The sequence below is a fragment of the Staurois parvus genome, unplaced genomic scaffold (genome assembly GCF_062004578.1).
Source record: "Staurois parvus isolate SC_StPar_1 unplaced genomic scaffold, SC_StPar_1.0 ptg000053l, whole genome shotgun sequence".
NCBI classification, from domain to species: Eukaryota; Metazoa; Chordata; class Amphibia; order Anura; family Ranidae; genus Staurois; species Staurois parvus.
Genome location: NW_028317849.1, coordinates 3,964,505 through 3,984,006, shown reverse-complemented (window position 1 = coordinate 3,984,006; position 19,502 = coordinate 3,964,505). Strand labels below are relative to the sequence as shown.

At 42.0% G+C, this 19,502-nt stretch overlaps 1 protein-coding gene across 1 annotated transcript in view; it reads left to right on the top strand.

Moving 5' to 3' along the window:
- Positions 1 to 18,991, top strand: part of JAK3 (Janus kinase 3) — a 106,565-nt gene extending 87,574 nt beyond the window's left edge. Inside the window, exons 19-24 of the mRNA XM_089667402.1 lie at positions 10,011 to 10,200; positions 13,082 to 13,206; positions 15,753 to 15,925; positions 16,049 to 16,166; positions 17,938 to 18,048; positions 18,704 to 18,991. Coding sequence (XP_089523528.1) covers positions 10,011 to 10,200; positions 13,082 to 13,206; positions 15,753 to 15,925; positions 16,049 to 16,166; positions 17,938 to 18,048; positions 18,704 to 18,865 — 879 coding nt within the window. The 3' untranslated portion in view covers positions 18,866 to 18,991. The remainder of the gene's footprint in view (positions 1 to 10,010; positions 10,201 to 13,081; positions 13,207 to 15,752; positions 15,926 to 16,048; positions 16,167 to 17,937; positions 18,049 to 18,703) is intronic.
- Positions 18,992 to 19,502: the final 511 nt, after the last annotated feature.

Below are 19,502 nucleotides of genomic sequence, written 5' to 3'. Positions count from 1 at the left end.
GCTTCTTGCATTTCTTCTTGTGAAATTGGTCTAACACTGACAGTCTCTCTTTTTCTAGCCTGGGTAGTGCTGCTGTTTATAGATATGTCTGCATTTTTAACTTCTGTCTCCCTCCAGTTCTTTTGGGTTCTTAGATGTAACCACATATAGGGAGCTATAATATTTTTGGAACACATTAGCTGTTGTTTTAGTTGAGTATACTATTTCTCCTATTTTATTTCTAATATTCTCAAGAAAGTTAACTGATTTCTTTTTCCTTACCATCTTTGCCAAATATTTTCCCGGTCTATACCCCCATTGATATCTCTCCTTTGACACTATATTGAAAGCCCTATTTGTCTCCTGTTCCATTAAATTACTTAATTCTTCTCTCTTTAATACTATCTTTTGTTGTACTGCAGCTTCTGTTTCAATATTTATATTAGGTTTGATTTTTAAGAACATATCAAGCTCAAAATACACCCTCGCAGGGGCAGAGCAGAACAATAACATATAGACAGGAACATCCTGCTGCCTTGTAATAGTCAAATAATAAAAAAGTCCGAAGACATCAAAAAGGGACGGCAAAAAGCCAAGCCAAAGAGCAGCAATAATCCAACATTATATTAGAAAAAAAGGGAAAAGAAATTAGAAGAAAAGAGCAAGAAAAGAAAACAAAAGGGAATCAGAAAGAAAACATGAAAGAAGGGAAATTAAAGGGATCTCGGATCTGGGGCTAACACCAGTAGGGACTATAGGAGGCCATAACTAGTAGGAGGTAGGGATGGCAAGGAATAGCGTATCCAAGGTTCCCAAACCTTAAGGAATCTCGGATGAGAATCCTGAAGAATGCTAGACATCTGCTCATTGAACAACATAGCATTCATGCGAGTCCTCACCCCTTGGAAGGCTACCGAAGGGGTTCTCCAAGCTTAAGCATAGTACGTTTAGCTGAAATGAAGAGGTAGGATGCCAATTTCTTATGAGACCTAGACAGACCCAAAATTGGGCAATGCAGGAGGGCCACCCCTGCATTCCCTACAGACCGTAATTTAAATAGCGTTTGAAGCAAACCGAAAACCCTAGACTAGAAGCCGATCAATCGTGAGCACATCCACCAAATGTGCAAGATGTCCCCACGCAGGCCACAGTTCCGGAAACACCTATCTCCGCCAGTCGGATTAAAGTGAGCAGTCTGAGCCAGGACGCAGTACCACCGAAGTAAAACTTTGTAGGCTGCCTCAAGAGTGACTGTATTAAATGAACATTTCGCCACCGTATCCCAGGCCTTACGCCAATCCTCCGCCGCAATCGAAACACCCAGATCTCGCTCCCACTGAGAAACAAAAGACAGGGGCGATGAGGAAGACCTACTGTTAAGGGAGGCATATATTACAGAAATAAGGCCAGGGGACCCTGGGGAATGCTGACAAACGTGTTCAAAGGGCGTTTTGCGGTAAGGATATGTAGAGGTACGACGGAGGGATAGGACCCAGTGGTGCAATTGCAAATACTGATAATATTCCCGTGGCGGGACCCCCCAGATCCTCAAAGAGATTCCCAAGATAGAAGCGTACGAGCGTTCAGAAAATCGTATACAATAACAAAGCCATGGGAGGTCCACCAAGAAAAAGAAGAGGTATGTTCTAGGCCTGGCAGAAATAATGGATTATGAGTGATCGGCAAAAGGGGTAAGAATGGCGAAATTAAATTACCCGAATATTTAACAGAATCTCAGATTCTCAAACTGTGAAGCATAATAGGGCTCAAATCCCTGTAGTCTATGAGTACACAAAGTGGCTCTAGGCACTCTGGGATGTTTACGAGCCCAAATAAAACTGAGAATCCAGCTCTGTAGTACACGAAGGAAAGACGCAGGGACATGAACAGGGAGAGTACGGAAAAAGTATAAGATCTTTGGTAGAACAGTCATCTTAACAGCATGTATCCGGCCAATCCATGATAAAGAAGGAAGCCGCCAAGAATGAAGCAGGGAAGTAACGGATCGCAGTAAGGGGTAATAATTGGCCGAAAATAAGGCAGAGTAGGAGGAAGTAAGAGTAGCGCCAAATTAAGCAAGAGAATGGGACGCCCAACAGTAGGGAAATTGAGTCCGCAACCGTTCAACCTGGTCAGCAGGGAACGTAATATTCAATGCCATGATTTTAGACAAATTGATGCAAAGGCCAGATATAGTCGAGAAACTGTCCAATATGGCCTGGAGATTAGGAGAGTAATGAAAGGGTTGGTTAAAACCAAAAGGGCATCATCTGCATAGAAGTTGGCCTTATATTGAATGCTGGCATAGGGGACACCAGAAATATCCGGATGATTTTGAATGGCTGCAGCTAAAGGTTTGAGAGTGAGAACAAAAAGAGCAGGTGATAATGGACATCCCTGTCTTGTGCCCCTAAAAATAGAGAAGGATGGGGAAAAAAACACTGCATATTTAACAGAGGCTGAGGGAGACGAATATAAAGCCGAGATCCAAGCCAGGAATGCGACCCAAACCCCCATCTAGACAGCGCATACGTCAAGTATTCCCAGGAAAGTGAGTCGAATGCTTTATAAATGTCTAGGGAAAAAAGAAACCCTGGTATCTTGCGGCGATGTAAAATATTAATGAGATGGATGACTTTGCGGATGTTATCAGCAGCTTGTCGCCCCGGAACAAAGCCAACCTGATCACGATGAATAAGTGAGATTAGTTACTTGTTAATTCGGGTGCTCAGAATCTTTCCCAGAATCTTCAAGTCCACGTTTAGCAGCGAGATCGGTCTGAAAGCTTGTGGGTCAAAAGCATCTTCAGCTTTCTTAGGGATCATAGTAATATGCGCCTGAAGAGACTCCAAGGAAAGCCGGGAACCCTGCTTCAAAGAATTGAAAAAGGCCACCAAATGAGGAACCAGAACGGTGGCAAATTTTTTATAATAGAGCCCAGAAAACCCATCTGGTCCTGGAGCCTTGGAGGCCTTCAAAGATTTGATGGCTTGGTAGAGTTCAGGTTCAGAGATATCCACATTCAGGGCATCTCGGGCCGCGTCTGATAAAGAGGGTAGGCATAGCTCAGCAAAAAAGCTATCAGCATGTTCGGCAACAAAGGTGTTCGGTTTTTGATAGAGAGAGGACAAAAAAAACGCAAATCTATGAGTAATCTTCACAGGGTCTGAGGTGAGGCCACCGCCCCTCATGCGAAGTTGATCAGGTTTATGCGTGAGACCAAGAGATTTAAGTTTCTTGGCCAACATTGGCCCCAGTTTATTGGCGCTTGTGTAAAACCTATGACTGACCCAACGTAAGGCCTTCTCAGCTCGTATAGTGTAAAGAAGATCAAGTTCAGCAGCCACCACATCTTGGGCCTTCCTATTGGCCGTAGTCGGGCAGGCTTTCCGAGTAGCATCTACCACGGCCAATCTCGAGGTAAATTCCAGCATCTTCTTCTCTCTGGCCTGTTTCCTGGACGAGGCAATTTGAAATAGATGACCCCTAATGGTAGCCTTGTGAGCTTCCCACAGAGTGACGGCCGAGGATACAGAACCCACATTATCCGTAAAATAGGATTGAATGTGCGAAACAACCTGGGAACAAGAAGCCTGAGTGGTGAGCAGGGATTCATTGAGTCTCCACCGAAAAGAGGGCCGAGCCATACCCGAAAGACTTAGCGAAAAGACCAGTGGGTCATGATCCGACCAGGGTGAGGTCGAGATGACAATCTTTTGAATTAAAGATAAATGATGGAAGGAAATGAAAACGTGATCTATTCTGCAAAAGCTCAAGTGTGGGGCCGAATAAAAAGTGTATTCCCGCGAAGTAGGATGCATTTCCCGCCATACATCAACCAGACCATAAGCTTGCAATGTATCACACAATATAGATTCCTGACAGAGGTCATGGCTAGGGGTCCCTCCCGTCGGGCAATGGCGATCGACAGAAAAATTAAGAGCAACGTTCGAATCACCCATCAATAAGAGGATACCACGTTGGTGGTGCAAAATCACCTTCAGCAAGTGAGAAAAAAATTTGTGTTGAAATCTATTTGGAGCGTAATAATCCACCAAGGTCACCTCCTGATCCCAAAGGGTACCCCAGTGCAAATATCTACCGGTGGGGTCAGCTATTTCTAGGTTACAGGTAAACATCAGATTATGTCTAAAAGCGATCACCACGCCCCGATGCTTCTCTAGGGCGGAGGCAGAGAAAAAGATCGGATAATGGTGGGAGAGGTAGCACGGCGCGGAGGATTGAGAAAACCTAGTCTCCTGTAGGCAGACTACGTCCACGTCTTGGGACTTAAGATGATGGAACACCTTAGAACGCTTGGTCAGAGAATTAAAACCATGGATATTTTGAGAAAAAATCTTCAAAGGTTTCAAAGCCATACTGAATCAAGGGAGTTCAGCTGCCAAAGTACGCTAAAAACAACGGTCCATGCCTCAAACGCATTCTTACCTTTGGCTGCCCCAGATCCGTGAGAAAAAAAGAGTAAGAAAAAAACAAATAAAAAACAAGATACAGAAGAAGAAAACGTACATTCTAAGATAGTGCAACGAAACCACAATCAGTAGAAATTCCGACCTAACCGACGCACATTGGGTGTGCCTCTACCACCGGGCACAGGGGTGCATCATAACCAACATACTACATAAAACCTTCATGGGGAGGGGAAGGAAATACGAAGGGAAACAAAAAAGGGGGGGGAGGGGAGGAACAAAACAGGCAAAAAGACAATGCAAGTACATTACCTTAATAATGCATAATATGACACCATAATACATAAAGAAAATGTAAACAGCTACACAGACATATCAAAAAAATAGAAATGAGGTATCCCCGGGTCACGACCCCGTTAGATCAGAAGCCGGCACCAATCATATAAGGCATGGGACCATGAGCCAGGGAGGCCCCCAGTATATATAAAAAGGTACAATAACACCCCCCAAAAAAAAGGGGGGGGGAATAAAATGAAAAATTCAACTTATAATCAGACCGCAAGGGGCCGGCAGGAATCAGGGATCACCAACAGTACAGATCAATATTGCATAGAAAGATGTCGCAAACTGCAAAACATAAAATAAGCAACATCAAAAACATACGAAAGTTCGCGCAACAAGGGCCAGTCACGGTCTCCGCCCCATAAGAAACGCGAAGAGTCACGGCAGTGGAACAAGCCATCTGAAAAAGTAGAAAGTCTTACCCATCCAACTGTACTCAACCTGGATCGGAGCAGGAAGATCCGGACAATGAAGGGGTGCTAGGGAGAGAGCGTTTACGGCTACCAGTACTGCAGCTTCTATTCTTTTTTTATGTATTTGCTCTAATTCATATAATTCCTGTTATTGTTTTTATCTTTTCCAACCCTTTTTTCCGCCCCTATGAAAATCAGGATACCTCTTATATACGCCTTATGGGCTTCCCATACCGTAGCTATTGACACTCCTTCCATTTCATTTAACTGAAAGTATTGTTCAATTTCTTGTTGTAATCTTAATTCCGTCTCCTGATCTTGTATAAGTGTTTTATTTAATTTCCATGCATACGTTTTATTCTGTTCCCCTCACTTTCAACCTCATTGTGACAGGTGAATGATCTGAGAATGATGTAACCTTGATACTAGACCTAATAAATGAGTCCAATAATCTATGTTCTATCATTATATAATCCAGTCCAGAATAGGTCACATGTACCAAGGAATAGAACTTAGAGTCTCTTACTCCTAAATACTTAATTCCCCACACACCAATTGGCATTGATGTAATTTCTTTTTTTTATCGACCTTAAGCACTTACCTCTATCCCTCTGCACATGAGATGAAATATCAGGCTTAGGATCCATGCAGAAATTAAAATCCCCTGCCACAATCAGTTTACCTCTCTTGAAATCCATTAATTCCCTTAACGTATCCTCTAAATAGGTCATTGGGTTCTTATTTGGACAATAAATATTTGCTAGTTTGAATTCCATTTCATACAATTTCCCCCTCAAAAACAAGAACCGCCCAATCTATCTTCTATAATGAATCTCACTTTTTTGCTATCTCAATAGCTACTCATTTGGTTCATTTTATTGGTGAATCAGCTTAGTACCATACCAGAAAGTTTTTGGATTGTAACCTAATTCTTGTATCATGAGTGAAATGTGTTTCTTGAAGAAATACTAAATCAATTGAATGTTGATATATTTCCCTTAAGATCTTATGTCTTTTAACCGGAGTATTCAAACCTTTTACATTAGAAGTCATAAAATTAACTACGTTTTTATCAACTATCCCTGTTAAATTGATTCCTTTTTTCTTCCATTCCACACTGAGGTACATCATAGTATATTAAGTCTAACACATTTGATAAACTTTCTCTCTTTTTTTCCACCCAAGCTTCCCCCCCCCCAGCGGAATGGCATCTCTAGGTAATTCTGTATTCACTTCGTATCCTGTGAACTCTATCCATTTTCAATTGCTCTGTTATAGGTCTGCCTAGTATTGAATTTAAGCACTTATTTATTATCGTTCTTAAGTCTTCTCCCCGGGGCGTTTCAGATAGCCCTCGTATCCTTAAATTGTTCCTTCTATTTCTATTCTCCTGATCTTCTATATTGTATAACAATTTCTTTTGTTCACGTTGCATATCTTCCATTTGCCCCTTTAACTCAGTTATTACTTGAGCATGTTTATCCAGTTTATCTTCCGTCTCTTCCACTCGGGACAATACTCGTCCTAAATCCTTATGCAAATTTGCCATATCATTTTTTTTGAGTTCTAATTTCGCAAAATATCTGCCATTTCCATCTTCATACACATTTGTCATCTTCCTGATTGTTCTTCTGTATTTCTTTTGTCCCCCATACACTATAATAGGGCCTCCTCTGCATTGATTCAGATAAGATGTTTCCAATGACAATCTGGATTGATCTCCACTATTATTTTCAGTTTCTTGTCTTCCACTAGCTTTCCATTGTTTCTCTGGGGTTAAACCCCATGGACTTTTCTCCTGTGGAGGCATATATTTTTTAATTGTACTTGTTTTAGGGGTCTTTACCCCTCCTCCTTTCACTGATCTGCGCTTCATATTATTTCCTTTTGTTTCTGAACTTGGAGTATGTTCTTATTCTTATCCCTTCTCTCTCTTCAATACATGTGGGATTATGCAGCTATAGAGATAGTCAAACAAATATATAGATAGGTAGATACGTAGGTAAGTACATAGATCAGCGGTGTATTTACCACAAGACAAACAAGGTGTTTTCCTAGGGTGGCAATTTTTAGGGGGGCGGCACCACTCCCCGGAAGAAGGAAGCTGGTGAGCAGCGGTGGACTGAGCCATTCAGGAACGCCAACTGAGGGGTACCACCGGTAATCCTGTGGGTGGCTCAGACAGCAGGAGGATCGGTTTGGTGGGGGAGAGCAGTTACAGAACGATGTCCTGTGTATCTCACCCTGTAGCAGCTGAAAGTTGGTTTCTCCCCCTCTCCCTCCCTCCGGCTTTCTGCTGCTTGAGGAAGAGACAGTCCTGGCCGGATCGAGGGGGTGCCCTGGTGTTCCTGAGTGGCTGCTGAGCTCCTTCCCCTGCCCCCACTCATAGCTGGGACCAGAGGAAAGCTTGGAGCAGGGAGAGAAGTAGCAGAGAGAACTTGGAGGTGAGCTGTGCTGTGTTCTCTGGGCTTTATCTCCTGGCATCCATGCAGCCTGGAGATAGGCAACCTTTGGAGGAGGTAGGGGGTGGTAATCGCGTGTGTGTATTTGTGAAGAGAGAGGAAAAAGAGAGAGAAGGGAGAGGGAAACGAGAGAGAGAGAGAAGAGAGAGGGGAAAGAGAGAGAAGAGAGAGGGGAAAGAGAGAGAAGAAAGAGGGAAGAGAGAGTGAGAGAGAAAGAAAGAAAGAGAGAGACAGAGAGAGAAAGGAGAGAGGGGAGAGAGGGAAAAGATAGAGAGAAGGAAAAGAGAGAGAGAGAGAGAGAGAGAGAGAGAGAAGAGAGAGGGAAGAGAGAGAAGAGAGGGAAGGCAGAGAGAGAACAGAGAGAGGGAAGAGAGAAGAGAGAGAGAAAAAGAGAGAGAAGAGAGATGAGAGGGAAGAGAGAGGGGGGTGAGAGAGAGAGGGGTGAGAGGGGGAGAGAGAGAAAGAGAGGGAGCAGGGGAGAGAGAGAAAGAAAGGGAGCAGGGGGAGAGAGAAAGAGAGGGAGCAGGAGAGAGAGAGAAAGAGAAGACAGAGGGAGAGAGAGGGAAGAGAGAGAGGAGAGAGAGAGAAAGAGAAGAGGGAGGGAGAGAAGAGAGAGAGGGAGAGAAGAGAGTGGGATGAAGAGAAAGAGGGGAGAAGAGAGAGAGAGAGAAGAGAGGGGGGAAGAGGAAGAGAAAGAGGGGAGAAGAGAGAGGGAAGAGAGAGGGAGAAATAGAGAGAGAGGGAGAAGGAGAGGGGGAGAGAGAAGAGAGGGGGAGAGAGAAGAGAGGGAGAGAGAGAAGAGAGGAGGATAGAGAGAGAAGAGAGAGGGAAGAGAGAGAGAATCATATATACACACACACGCTCATTGAACTCTCTTGTTCTGTCATTGGGGGGGCACAATTTTTGTGTTGCCTAGAGCAGCACAAAACCTAAATACATCACTGACATAGATACCTGGGCCTCTAACCTTTTTCTTTTCTTTCTTCCCCTTTCAACACTATCATCTTCTCAGAGACCCAGTGTTATATTTCTTCCTGCTTTATTCCTTCTTAGTGCTCAATACTCAATCCTTCTGATGTCCACACTCCTCCATAGATTCACCAGCTCCTTCTCCTTAGTATTTTACTTTTATTTTTATGCCTGCTGGGAAACCCCGTGTCTCCTCCCTTCTTTATATCTTCTCTGGGTACTGCATGCTGCATCCACCAGCTACTGTATCTTCCCAAGTCACTTTTGCCAAACACTGAATGTATGTTTAATTATGGGCACTCACTATCACATTGCTTTCTTCAGCCCATATAGCGATCCCGGCCTCTTGTGCAGAGCCTTGCTCCTGTACACTTTCAGCTGTGGGGTTTGACCAGGGGTATCTCCCAAGAGTCCACGCGGCACCTCTTGCGAGATTCTCTGCAGCTTCCTCTATAACCTCCATCTCCTTTGTTCCAATTCCTGCACTGCCCTGCTCCACAACACAACACCTCTCACTCCGGGTGGGCCAAAGGGAGCCCCGCGATTGGGCCACTGCCGGTCTTATACTCCTAACCCTGGAGGTAAGTTCTCTGCGATGTTCTCTGCAGCATCTCCCAGCGGGTCACGGTGCTCCTAGCATGTGCTCCCGGCCAGCGCCATATTCAGGCCAATCCCCCCGTTCAATTACAACATTTGTTTATGTCCAGCTTCTAAATCTGATTGCCTATAGTGTCACCGCCATTTCTAATATAATGTCATAGCTGCATAAATTCCAGTAAATATACCATAGTTTGTAGTCACAATATAATTTTTGCACAAACCAAATAATGTACACTTATTGGGATTTATGCATTATATGCATTAAGGTGAAAAACCTTCTGTGACTGTGATTCTCCCAGACCCCCCCCCCCCCCTTACTTAGCTGTGTCCCATCGCATTCCAGTGCTGTGACAGAGAGCAGTGTTACTCCTTACAGGGCAGATCGATAGCAGCAGGAGCAATCGGCTCTTGCAGCTGTCAATCAAAATTTATTGGCACCAGCAACGGGGCTCTGGAGCAAGCTTGCACAAGTGCCCTCATAGGAAACAGCTTCCTATTGGGGCATTCGCTGAAGAGGAGGAGCCAGGAGGTCCAGCAGGGAACCCAGGAAGAGGAGGATCGGGGCTGCTCTGTGCAAAACCATTGCACAAAGCAGGTAAGTATAATATGTTTATTATTTTAATTAAACAAATCAAGCTTTACAATCACTTTAATGATATAGAGGTTGAAATCAAGAGCTTGAGTTCAATGTTTGCTGATGATACCAAATTATGCCGAGATACAACTTCCACATGGGATGTAGCGTCATTACAGGAAGACCAAAATTCAAAAATACTAACTGATAATTAATTCCTCATTTTTATCTCTTTTCTCAGGGCAATTTTGGCAGTGTTGAGCTTTGCAGATATGATCCTTTGGGTGACAACACAGGAGAGCTGGTGGCAGTAAAAAAGCTCCAGCAAAGCACAGCTGAGCATGTCCGGGACTTCAACAGAGAGGGCCTGATTCTGCGTGCCCTCCATAGTGACTACATTGTAAAGTACAAAGGAATCTGTTACAGTGCAGGTCAAGCAGCTGCATATCTATCTGCATTTACATTTTTTTATATCCTCACCAATGTTCTTTATGAGTACTGTTTGTTTTTATTTATTACTGTGCTAGTCTTTTAGGCTTCATTCACACCTGGCATTTCTGCGCACAAAAAGGACACTTTTCGAAGCACCTTCGGGCGCAAAACGCTTTAAAAATACGCACAAAAAAAGTCCTTGCTACGCTCAGGTGTGAATCCAGCCTTACAGCTACATGGACTTACTATATTTTTCAAAGCAGATCACATAACCTAATAATTAAAAAAATATAAAAAAATAGCTTATCCAATCTAGCAGAGCAATAGCAATGGTAAAGAGTGTAGTATGCAAAAAACAATTAGATATCAGTTTATAGATATTTGACCAATAATAAATGCTTCCTGATTCCCATTGGCTACTGTACTTTGCCTTTTGCATTACTGAATAAGCCTGTATGATCTAATTACCCAATGGAGTGAAAACAATTGCAACTCTTACTCATATATATAATGCTGTGTCCACTACTATATACCGTATATTAGTTAGTGAGTTTTTCATAAATTTGCCATCTATAGAAAGGTTTAGTGTTAGCAGTTTATCCAAATCAGTTACCCAATTCACTAAATGATAAACTCTATTTCCCTATGTTAAACATATGTGAAACTTGCAACGTTTTGTTCATGAACAGTAATTTGAAACACTAAAGGTGCCACAAATTTAAAGTGAGCATCTACATCCAACTGGGTATTACAGACTGGTAAATTACAAATGTATGTCATGTGTCTGTAGCGCTACCCCCGTAGGAGCCGCTTGTATCTTGCCCAGATTTTCAGCATTTCCTATATCCACATGCACACTTCTGCTTGTTACTATAATGATCAATCTAGGGCAGGGTATCTCAACTAGGGTTCCTCCAGAGGTCGCTAGGGGTTCCTTGAGCGATGAGCAATGTTTACCTCTCAGATAAATTCCCACTGAGATCTTTGATCTTTGTAGCTATCTGTAAGGGGGTGTTTCTTCCCAATGACCGCAAGTGTAAGAAGCAGTCTTCCCAATGACCATCTTACTAACGTATCAGGAGTTATAGATATAGTAATTTTTAGCAGGGGTTCCTTGAGATTGGAAAGTTATTTTAAGGGTTCCTCTGTGTCGCAAAGGTTGTGAAAGACTGGTCTAGGGGTTGCAGTTTTTGTTTTTGAACAGGGATAGGGAAGGGATATAGTGGGATACTTCGAATTGGACTTATGTACACTTGAAGACAGCTTTCTCTAAGTAGATCTGTGTAGCAAACTGTACAAAGACAGTAGCGAAGTCCCTCTATAGAAATACAGAACTTAGCGGACAGTTGCTCTGCTGGACACCAGCTGGTGTCCCCTCTAGTTTACACCCAGCAGCTGACTATGTAGGTCTCGAGGGGGTTAAGCACAAGTCCCAGCATCTATGTAGAACAATCTGTACTCACAAGGCCCTTGCTGCAGGTCAACTTCTTCTGTGATACCAGTCAGGATCTGTAGACATCCCCCTCAGTCAGTTCTCAGAAGCACACTAGATTTCAGCATTCTGGCCCATGGGTTACCCACCCGAGGCCCCCTGGCAGCATGAGCTAGAAGAGGCAGCCACCTCCCTGGCTAAAACTCATTTCTCGGAGGAAGAAGAACCCAGATCCCATGTGATCACTGAATATAAATACTAGTATCCAGCATGCTCAGGGGCACCATTCCCTGTAATTGGCTGGAACTGCATCCATATTCATGCTGCTGATATGCATGCGTCACTCCTGTTCACCCAGAACCTTCCAAGGTTGCCTGGATACAGAGGAGCCAACCACAGCAACAGTAGCACCGTGAGCCTCTTAGGATGTTCTCACTAAACAACTGTAGCTTTTCTGTTAAGCAGAAAATCTACTATATTTTGCTTATCAGTCTCTTGTTAAGCAGGAGACCTCACTATAGTAAACTAGACTGTGTACATCCTAGCAGCCTACCTAGGAGGGTGCTACGTGTCTATAAGTACTCTCCTAGATTGTAAGCTCCGAGGAGCAGGGCCCTCCTATCCCTCTTGTATTGAACTGTATTGTTGCTGTATTGTCTCCCATTAAATTGTAAAGTGCTGAGCAAACTGTTGGGGCTATATAAATACTGTATAATAATAATAATAATAAAGTAGACATTTTCTGACCGACTCCTTTCAGAGGAAGAACTGATCTTTCGGTCCCCTAAACAATTGCTAGTGTTTTCTTGATATGAGGATATAAGATGGCATAGTAGATGACAGGCAGTGCTCACCCCCTTATCCACTGGCATATACATGTGTGCTTGATGAACTGAACCTGCATGCTCATGGAAAAATCGATTGGATCTTTTTCACTGAACTCCATTTTAAAATAAGTGTTCTGCAGGCAAGTAGTTATAGTTATTACACTTTCACTGCTCATCATTTTTCTCCCATTCTAACAAATTTGAACTTAGCTGGCTGTGAATCATCAGGATATCACTGCTGGCTCACAAATCCAAGATGGTGGGATGGAGTATCCACATTCCTAAGAAGATTCGGCTGCAGGGATGACAGTTCTGATCTCCATGGACCTTTTTTTTTTTTTAAGTCAGCAGGTACAGCATTTGCAGCTGCTGGCTTCTGTTTTGTTTTAAACCAGAGTAAAATTCATTTTATTCACACACCCTGACCAGACTGCCTGACTACAGGTATATACACTACATGTCATTTCTTTTCTCAGCTTTACAGCTTCCTTTGGCAAGTAAAATAGGTTACAAGTATTTGTCACACTCCCTACCTATGCATTTACCATCCCATTTTATTTGTTTTGTGTTCATTTCATATAAATGCAAAGCTGACTGTTTAAAGCATTTTTTCCTAATAAGGTCGCCGAAGTTTCCAGCTGATTATGGAATACCTTCCTAATGGTAGTTTGCAGGAATATCTTCCTAAGCACAGGGATATGCTGGAGTTCCACCACCTCCTTCTTTACGCATCCCAGATTTGCAAGGTATATATTTTCAACCCTTTCGCTGCCAGAGCTGATTTTGTATTTTTTTTGCACACGTTTAAAAAAATCATTTTAGGCCTGAATATTACACAAAACCCCCAAAACATTATCAATTTTCTGAAAGCAGACACCCTAGAGAATAAAATAGTAGTAGTTCTAATTTTTTATGTCACATGATATAACTGCAAAAGCTTGGAAATGCAAAATTTCAGTAAAAACATACTAAAGTGAATTTTAGGGTAAAACAACCGCAATAAATGACCCAACGATTTTGAAAGATATAGAAGACGAGGTTGTGCCGAGTAAATAGATACCCAACATGCCAAACCTTAAATTTGTGTGCGCCTATGAAGTGACAACATACTCCAGTACCCCTTATTCTCTGTAGGTGACGTTTCCAAAGCTCCTATAGTCATCAGTTTAGCAATACGGAGGATGTCTTGTGCTAGAATTATTGCTCTCACTCCGGCATGCGTGGCGATGTGTAACATGCGTATCGTAACTGGCGTTTTCATACGTGCGTTTACATTTGTACGGGTGTAACTTTATTTTTTTTGCAATTTAAATAAAAAAAAATGTTTTCCTTAACTTTTTTTTCATAACATATGGGACACAAAGTCCCCTATGTGATGATTTTTGGGTTGCAGGTTCTCTGTATCTAAAAGACCCTGCTTGTCTCCTCTGGTCTCCACTCAAAGTATTGGAATACAGACTGCATTGCAATACATTGCTTCTGGCTGTGCTAGCTGAGAAAGTGATAGCCGTGACATCACACACATTGCCTTCTGGGTAACAGAAAGAAGGGGAGGAGATCGGACATTCATCCACAGGAAGCGCCATGGTGTCAGCACCCACCATGGCGCTCCCTGGACCCGCAGATGGGCGAGTGTGCATGCGGGGGGGCAGTACCAGGGATTGTGGACTGCTTCCACCAGTAGTCTGCCGGTTAGCTTTATACACAGTCACGGTGGTTGAAGTCCCCGGACTGTGTATAAAACCTCCTGCTGTCAGGTTCGTACATCGTACGGACCTGGCAACAAAAGGGTTAAATAAAGCATACAATATGCTATACAGCTTTAGATCGTTTAAAAATGCTTGAAAGAAGCACATTGATAAACATAAAACCAAAAATATAATATATTTCAGCTTACCAATTCTTAAATGTGGTTGCTGCACTAGGTTTCTTTTGTAGGCTTTTTTCCTTTATTATATTATTACTTAATTATCTGCACTTACAGGTTTACATGGACTAAGGAATTAAAGCTAAAAACTTTACCTAACACTTTTTATGCAGTTACAATAACAGTTTTTTTTGTTCCTTTTGTGATAAAGTTTACATAAATAATTAGAAACTGATCATTGTAAGCACTCCTGTCAGTATTAAATGGTTTGTCTCAACCCTCTAACTGCCACTTTTGCTGGACAGCTTGGGCTGTTAAAGAAAGTTGAAAAAAACAGACCTACTTGCAGGATCAACAGGTGACAAAGGAAAAAAAGAAAATGAATGCAGCCATTACACCTAAGAATTGGTAAGCTGTAATTAAATAGATATTGTTTCTGGGTTTAATACCACCTTAGGTCTATTTTTGTGATGTTTATAGGTGGGCTCTTGAAACCCAAGTGCTGCCCTTATATAGATACAGCCCTGGTCCCAATTTGACAACCATGCAGGCGTGAGTGCGTGTTCCAAAACATACGCTATCTGCGTTCAGAGAAATGTACAGAACTTTCAAATTGGAACCAGTGGCTGTGTCCCAATACACATGAATGGGACTGCCTGCTCATGGATGCATGAAACACCTGTGAACCCCATGTGGAAAAACTTGTTGCTGTTCCACATGCTACTAATGTGCAGATACTTGTCTAAACAATATTTTATCAATTTTAGTTGTTCTGGCTGTTGTTTTTTTTCAGTAAATATGCGGGTGGGTGCAGCGTGGTGTGGCTGCAGGAAATAGTTATAGTAGAGATAGATAGTGGCCAAATGGATGTTGGCACCCCTTATTATACATACTAACCAGAATATAATTCTACACTTGCAACCTAAACACTACAAGTTTGTTCCTTGTATAGTGTGTGACCACCACCCATTGACAAAAGGGTAAAATATACTACTTTGATTTGTATTTTACTTCAGTTTTAATGCTGTTTTAACGTGCAGAAATAAAGATTTTTTTTTTAGAAAATAATTTTGATGTGGTGCCCATAGAGTCCACGGGCTGTGGTCCATTGTGTTCTTTTTCCTTTGTTTGCCCTATTAGATCAAGAACGTGGCACTAGTTTATCCTGAGGGTCAGCGAGCCTCACTTTCCCACCCAGCATTGTCTCGTTCTTTTTTGCCTATATAATTAATTAATTTAGAGCAGGAAAAAGTATGGTGAGTTAGTAATGGGGAAGGATCAGCAGACGGACCAGTAACTGGTCCTTTACCCTCCACCTGTTTTTTTGGGTTCAGTTCCTCTAACTTGACATGAAATGTGTTGGCCACCTTGAAATCTCTCTTCCTCTCTATTTTTCTTGGTGATCCCTACTTTCCTCTGTATCAGGGCATGCTATATCTGGGAATGCAACGTTATCTGCATCGGGATCTGGCCAGCAGGAATATTCTTGTGGAGAGTGTGAATCATGTTAAGATTGGAGACTTTGGCCTGACAAAAATCCTGCCACAGGATAAAGAATACTACGTGGTTCGAGAAAGAGGACAAAGCCCCATCTTTTGGTAAATTAAAGCAAAAAAGAAGTACAAAGAACTACACGTTTCCTTGTGTGTAATACTAAAAGTGTAGTTACCTGCACTATGTCTGCTAATTCAGTTTGTCGTCTTTGTTCTTGCTGTACTCAGGCATGCCCCTGAATCCCTCGCAGATAATATATACTCCAGAGAATCAGACGTATGGAGTTTTGGGGTCCTTTTGTATGAACTCTTCACCTACTGTGAAAGAAGTTGCAGCCCATCAGCAGTAAGTTCCTAACAATATATAAAGCATATCTAGACCCAACAATAAAAATGCAATATACTTTATAGCAGCTTTTGTCCCTTTATTTTCATTGGATAATTCTGCAAATAATACTCTTCTTCTCCCTGTACATATGGAGGCAGCCCTGGTTTCCACCCAGGCTGGGCTACAAACATAAATGAAAGAAATAGACAGCACTCCTTAAAGTGTTACTAAACCCAGGACCCTGAATTCACTATATCTGGTCTCCCACAGTACACAGAACATGGAAATGCAATTATTTTAGTAAATATAAACTGCTAAATACCTTTTCTCATCAGCAGTTAGAGCAGTCTTGTGACTTCTATCAGTTTTCAGCACAGCACTGGTTAAAGCTTGTAGGAGGGGTTTTCTCTAGGAGGATGCAGAACCTCTGACCTATGTCTGGGCAGTGCTGATTGGCCCTGTGCTTATCACATGCACTCTCCAAGAAAAAAACAACCTCTCTAGCAATACACACCCAATTGAGCATGTGCAGTGTCTCCACATGATAACACCATTTTTACACAATGCATTAACCCCTTAGGTTCTACAGTGAGTATAACAAGCATGTTTTACTGCATATACAGTGAGTATAACAAGCATGTTTTACTGCATATACACACTGATTTTACTGTTATGGGTTTAGAAACACTTTAAACACTATGGATGGAATTTAACAAAGCAATTGTGTGTTGTCTCCCTATTATGTGGGAAATGCAGTTGGATCTATATGTATAGCCTATGTTGTTCTCTGGGTAATAGTTTTTTATTATGCTGCCACCATGAGACCATTTTTGTATTGCATGTTAAGTATTCTCTTCCCCTTCTTGTGAGGTTTTTTCCTTTTCGTTTTTGTGGGGTTCTGTAATCCTCCCCTTCTTAAGACACACATTGGGGCTAGGAAAGCCAATACTCCTTTTTCATTGCCTTAAACACTTCTATATCAACTCTACCATATCTTACTGTATTGCCACAAGCTAATGCATACAATAAAGTCATTCATGGATTCCAAATGTTTGTTGAGTTCAGCTATCTGACGAAGGTTGTCCACAGTGACGGGCTTTTCTATATTCAGGCCAGGCATAGAGGTCTCAGGAAGGGATAGTCATTATTACAACAAATGAAGTCAGAATAACTTATGACTCTTTCTGGTGCAATGCCCCTTTACTATGGCTTGCGTATAATTCAGAAATGCCTTGCAACTATTTTTAAAAAAATCCGACACATGTGCTGGATTTAGGTAGTTCATATTTCTGCCACTTTAAGAATTCAAAAAGAATTACCACAAATTTGCAAATAAGCAATCTGGCAGTAAGTAGGACAAAATTTTAGTTGATTTACAGAGAGACGCCAGTGCTCAGAGTGGGGCATAGGGCTTAGGTTGCTAGGACAACGGATGACGTATCCCCAGCTACTGGTCGGGGATTCTCTGGCCCAAAGACGAATGTAAACAAAAGGGGGATACCTGCGGATGAAAGGAATCTTCTGAATAGCAACTGAATGTGGTTGGGGATGGGTTATTAGTTCCCATGACAATGTCAGCGTCACAGCTAAAGACATCTTAACAATTATGCTGTGCTACTGGGGCTAAATATGCAGTGAGGACATCACAGTATGGATACTCCAACTTCAGTGATGCCCTCACCATACCTCAGATAAATTCATGTACCTGACTCTCTTGTTGTTCTATAGGAAAACCAAGGCTTATTTTACTCTGTTAACAATTTATTTTATATACACTTGCTTTCCTCAGGAATACCGCCGTATGATGGGGCCTCACAATTCCCAGCAAACAGTATGTGCACTTGTAGAAATGCTACGAGCTGAAAAAAGATTGCCTTCACCACTAAACTGTCCTGCACAGGTGAGCATCCACAAGGCTACGAAAGAAGCAATTTGGAAACATAAAACAAACTTTACAAAGGGCTACAAACTGAATTGACAGCTCTCTCAAAATTAACCTCTTTACAACTGCCCAACATGTATGTGTTTTTTCACCCAGACGCCGCACATATGCAGGTGATGTTTATGCGCTGAGAGCATGCAACATTGGTCACATGACCACCCATCCTCCCCCCCGGGCTTTCAGAACTGTTTAAAGGGATGCTGGGGAGGGCAGAAAGGGGCTAAAGAGAATCCTCCCCCTCCCCCCACCTATACTTTTTTAAATCCCTGCTTACCTGATCTGGGTTGTCCTTAATTCAGCTACTTACATACTCAGCGATCGATCATTGTCTTACTGCAATCTGCTTCTCTGTTGCCACTGAAAGAGTCCTGTACCCACCAAATCATTTTTTTTACACATCCATGAGAAAGTGGCCACGCTGAGTAGGCTTACAAAGAGAACACATTGGAAACTACTGCTTTGTATCTTGTAAAGATGCTCTTTGATGCAGATTACTGCACATAATAAATCCATTGCTGACTAACAGTGCTGCATGCACTATTTTATTATGTATTTAATACTGTGCTTACTACGAAAGTTCTGCTCATCTAAAACTAGTGTCCTTTCACTTCAGGTACATAAGATGATGCTCTCATGCTGGTCTTTCGTCCCTTCTGAGAGGCCTTCATTTAGTGTTCTGGAGCACCAATGTGAGCAACTGAGGAAGATGATCCAGAGTGGAGCTGAATATACAACAGATTATAATTTAATACCTGATAGACTGAATTCTGCTTAAACTTTCCAGACCTCTGCATACAGACATTTATCTCAAAAAGCTACTCCCATCTTCACTATTTACTGAATAATCACTGAACCATTTTTATATGTCTCAGTCACATAAATAAAGTTAATCTCCAGTGGATGTTTTGGGTGCTGTAATGCCAAAGCACTGTCAATGAAAAAGAGAAAACAAAAGCAATGGGCTTTGCCTGCTTTCAGCAAATTTAAAGGGATTTGCTGCTGCATCTATGAAATAATCCAATACTCTTTTTATCATTTTAATAATTAAAAGATGAAGGTCCTAACTGCTCCAGGATTAAGGTTGTCATGTTATTGTCTTGGTAGGTTTGCACTTGTGCCATACTCTTTCCAGTTTCGAATGATGAACTAAACAGTGCTCTGTATGATATTAAAAGCTTGGGATATTTTTTTATAATCTAACCCTGCTTTAAACGCCACAATTGTATCCCTGACCTGTCTGGTGTGTTCCTTGGCCTTCATGATGCTGTTTGTTCACTAATGTTCTCTAACACACCTCTGAGGGCTTCACAGTACAGCTGTATTTATACTGAGATTAAATTAACACAGGTAGACTCTATTTACTACTCAGGTGACTTCTGAAGGCAATTGGTTCCACTAGATTTTAGTTAGGG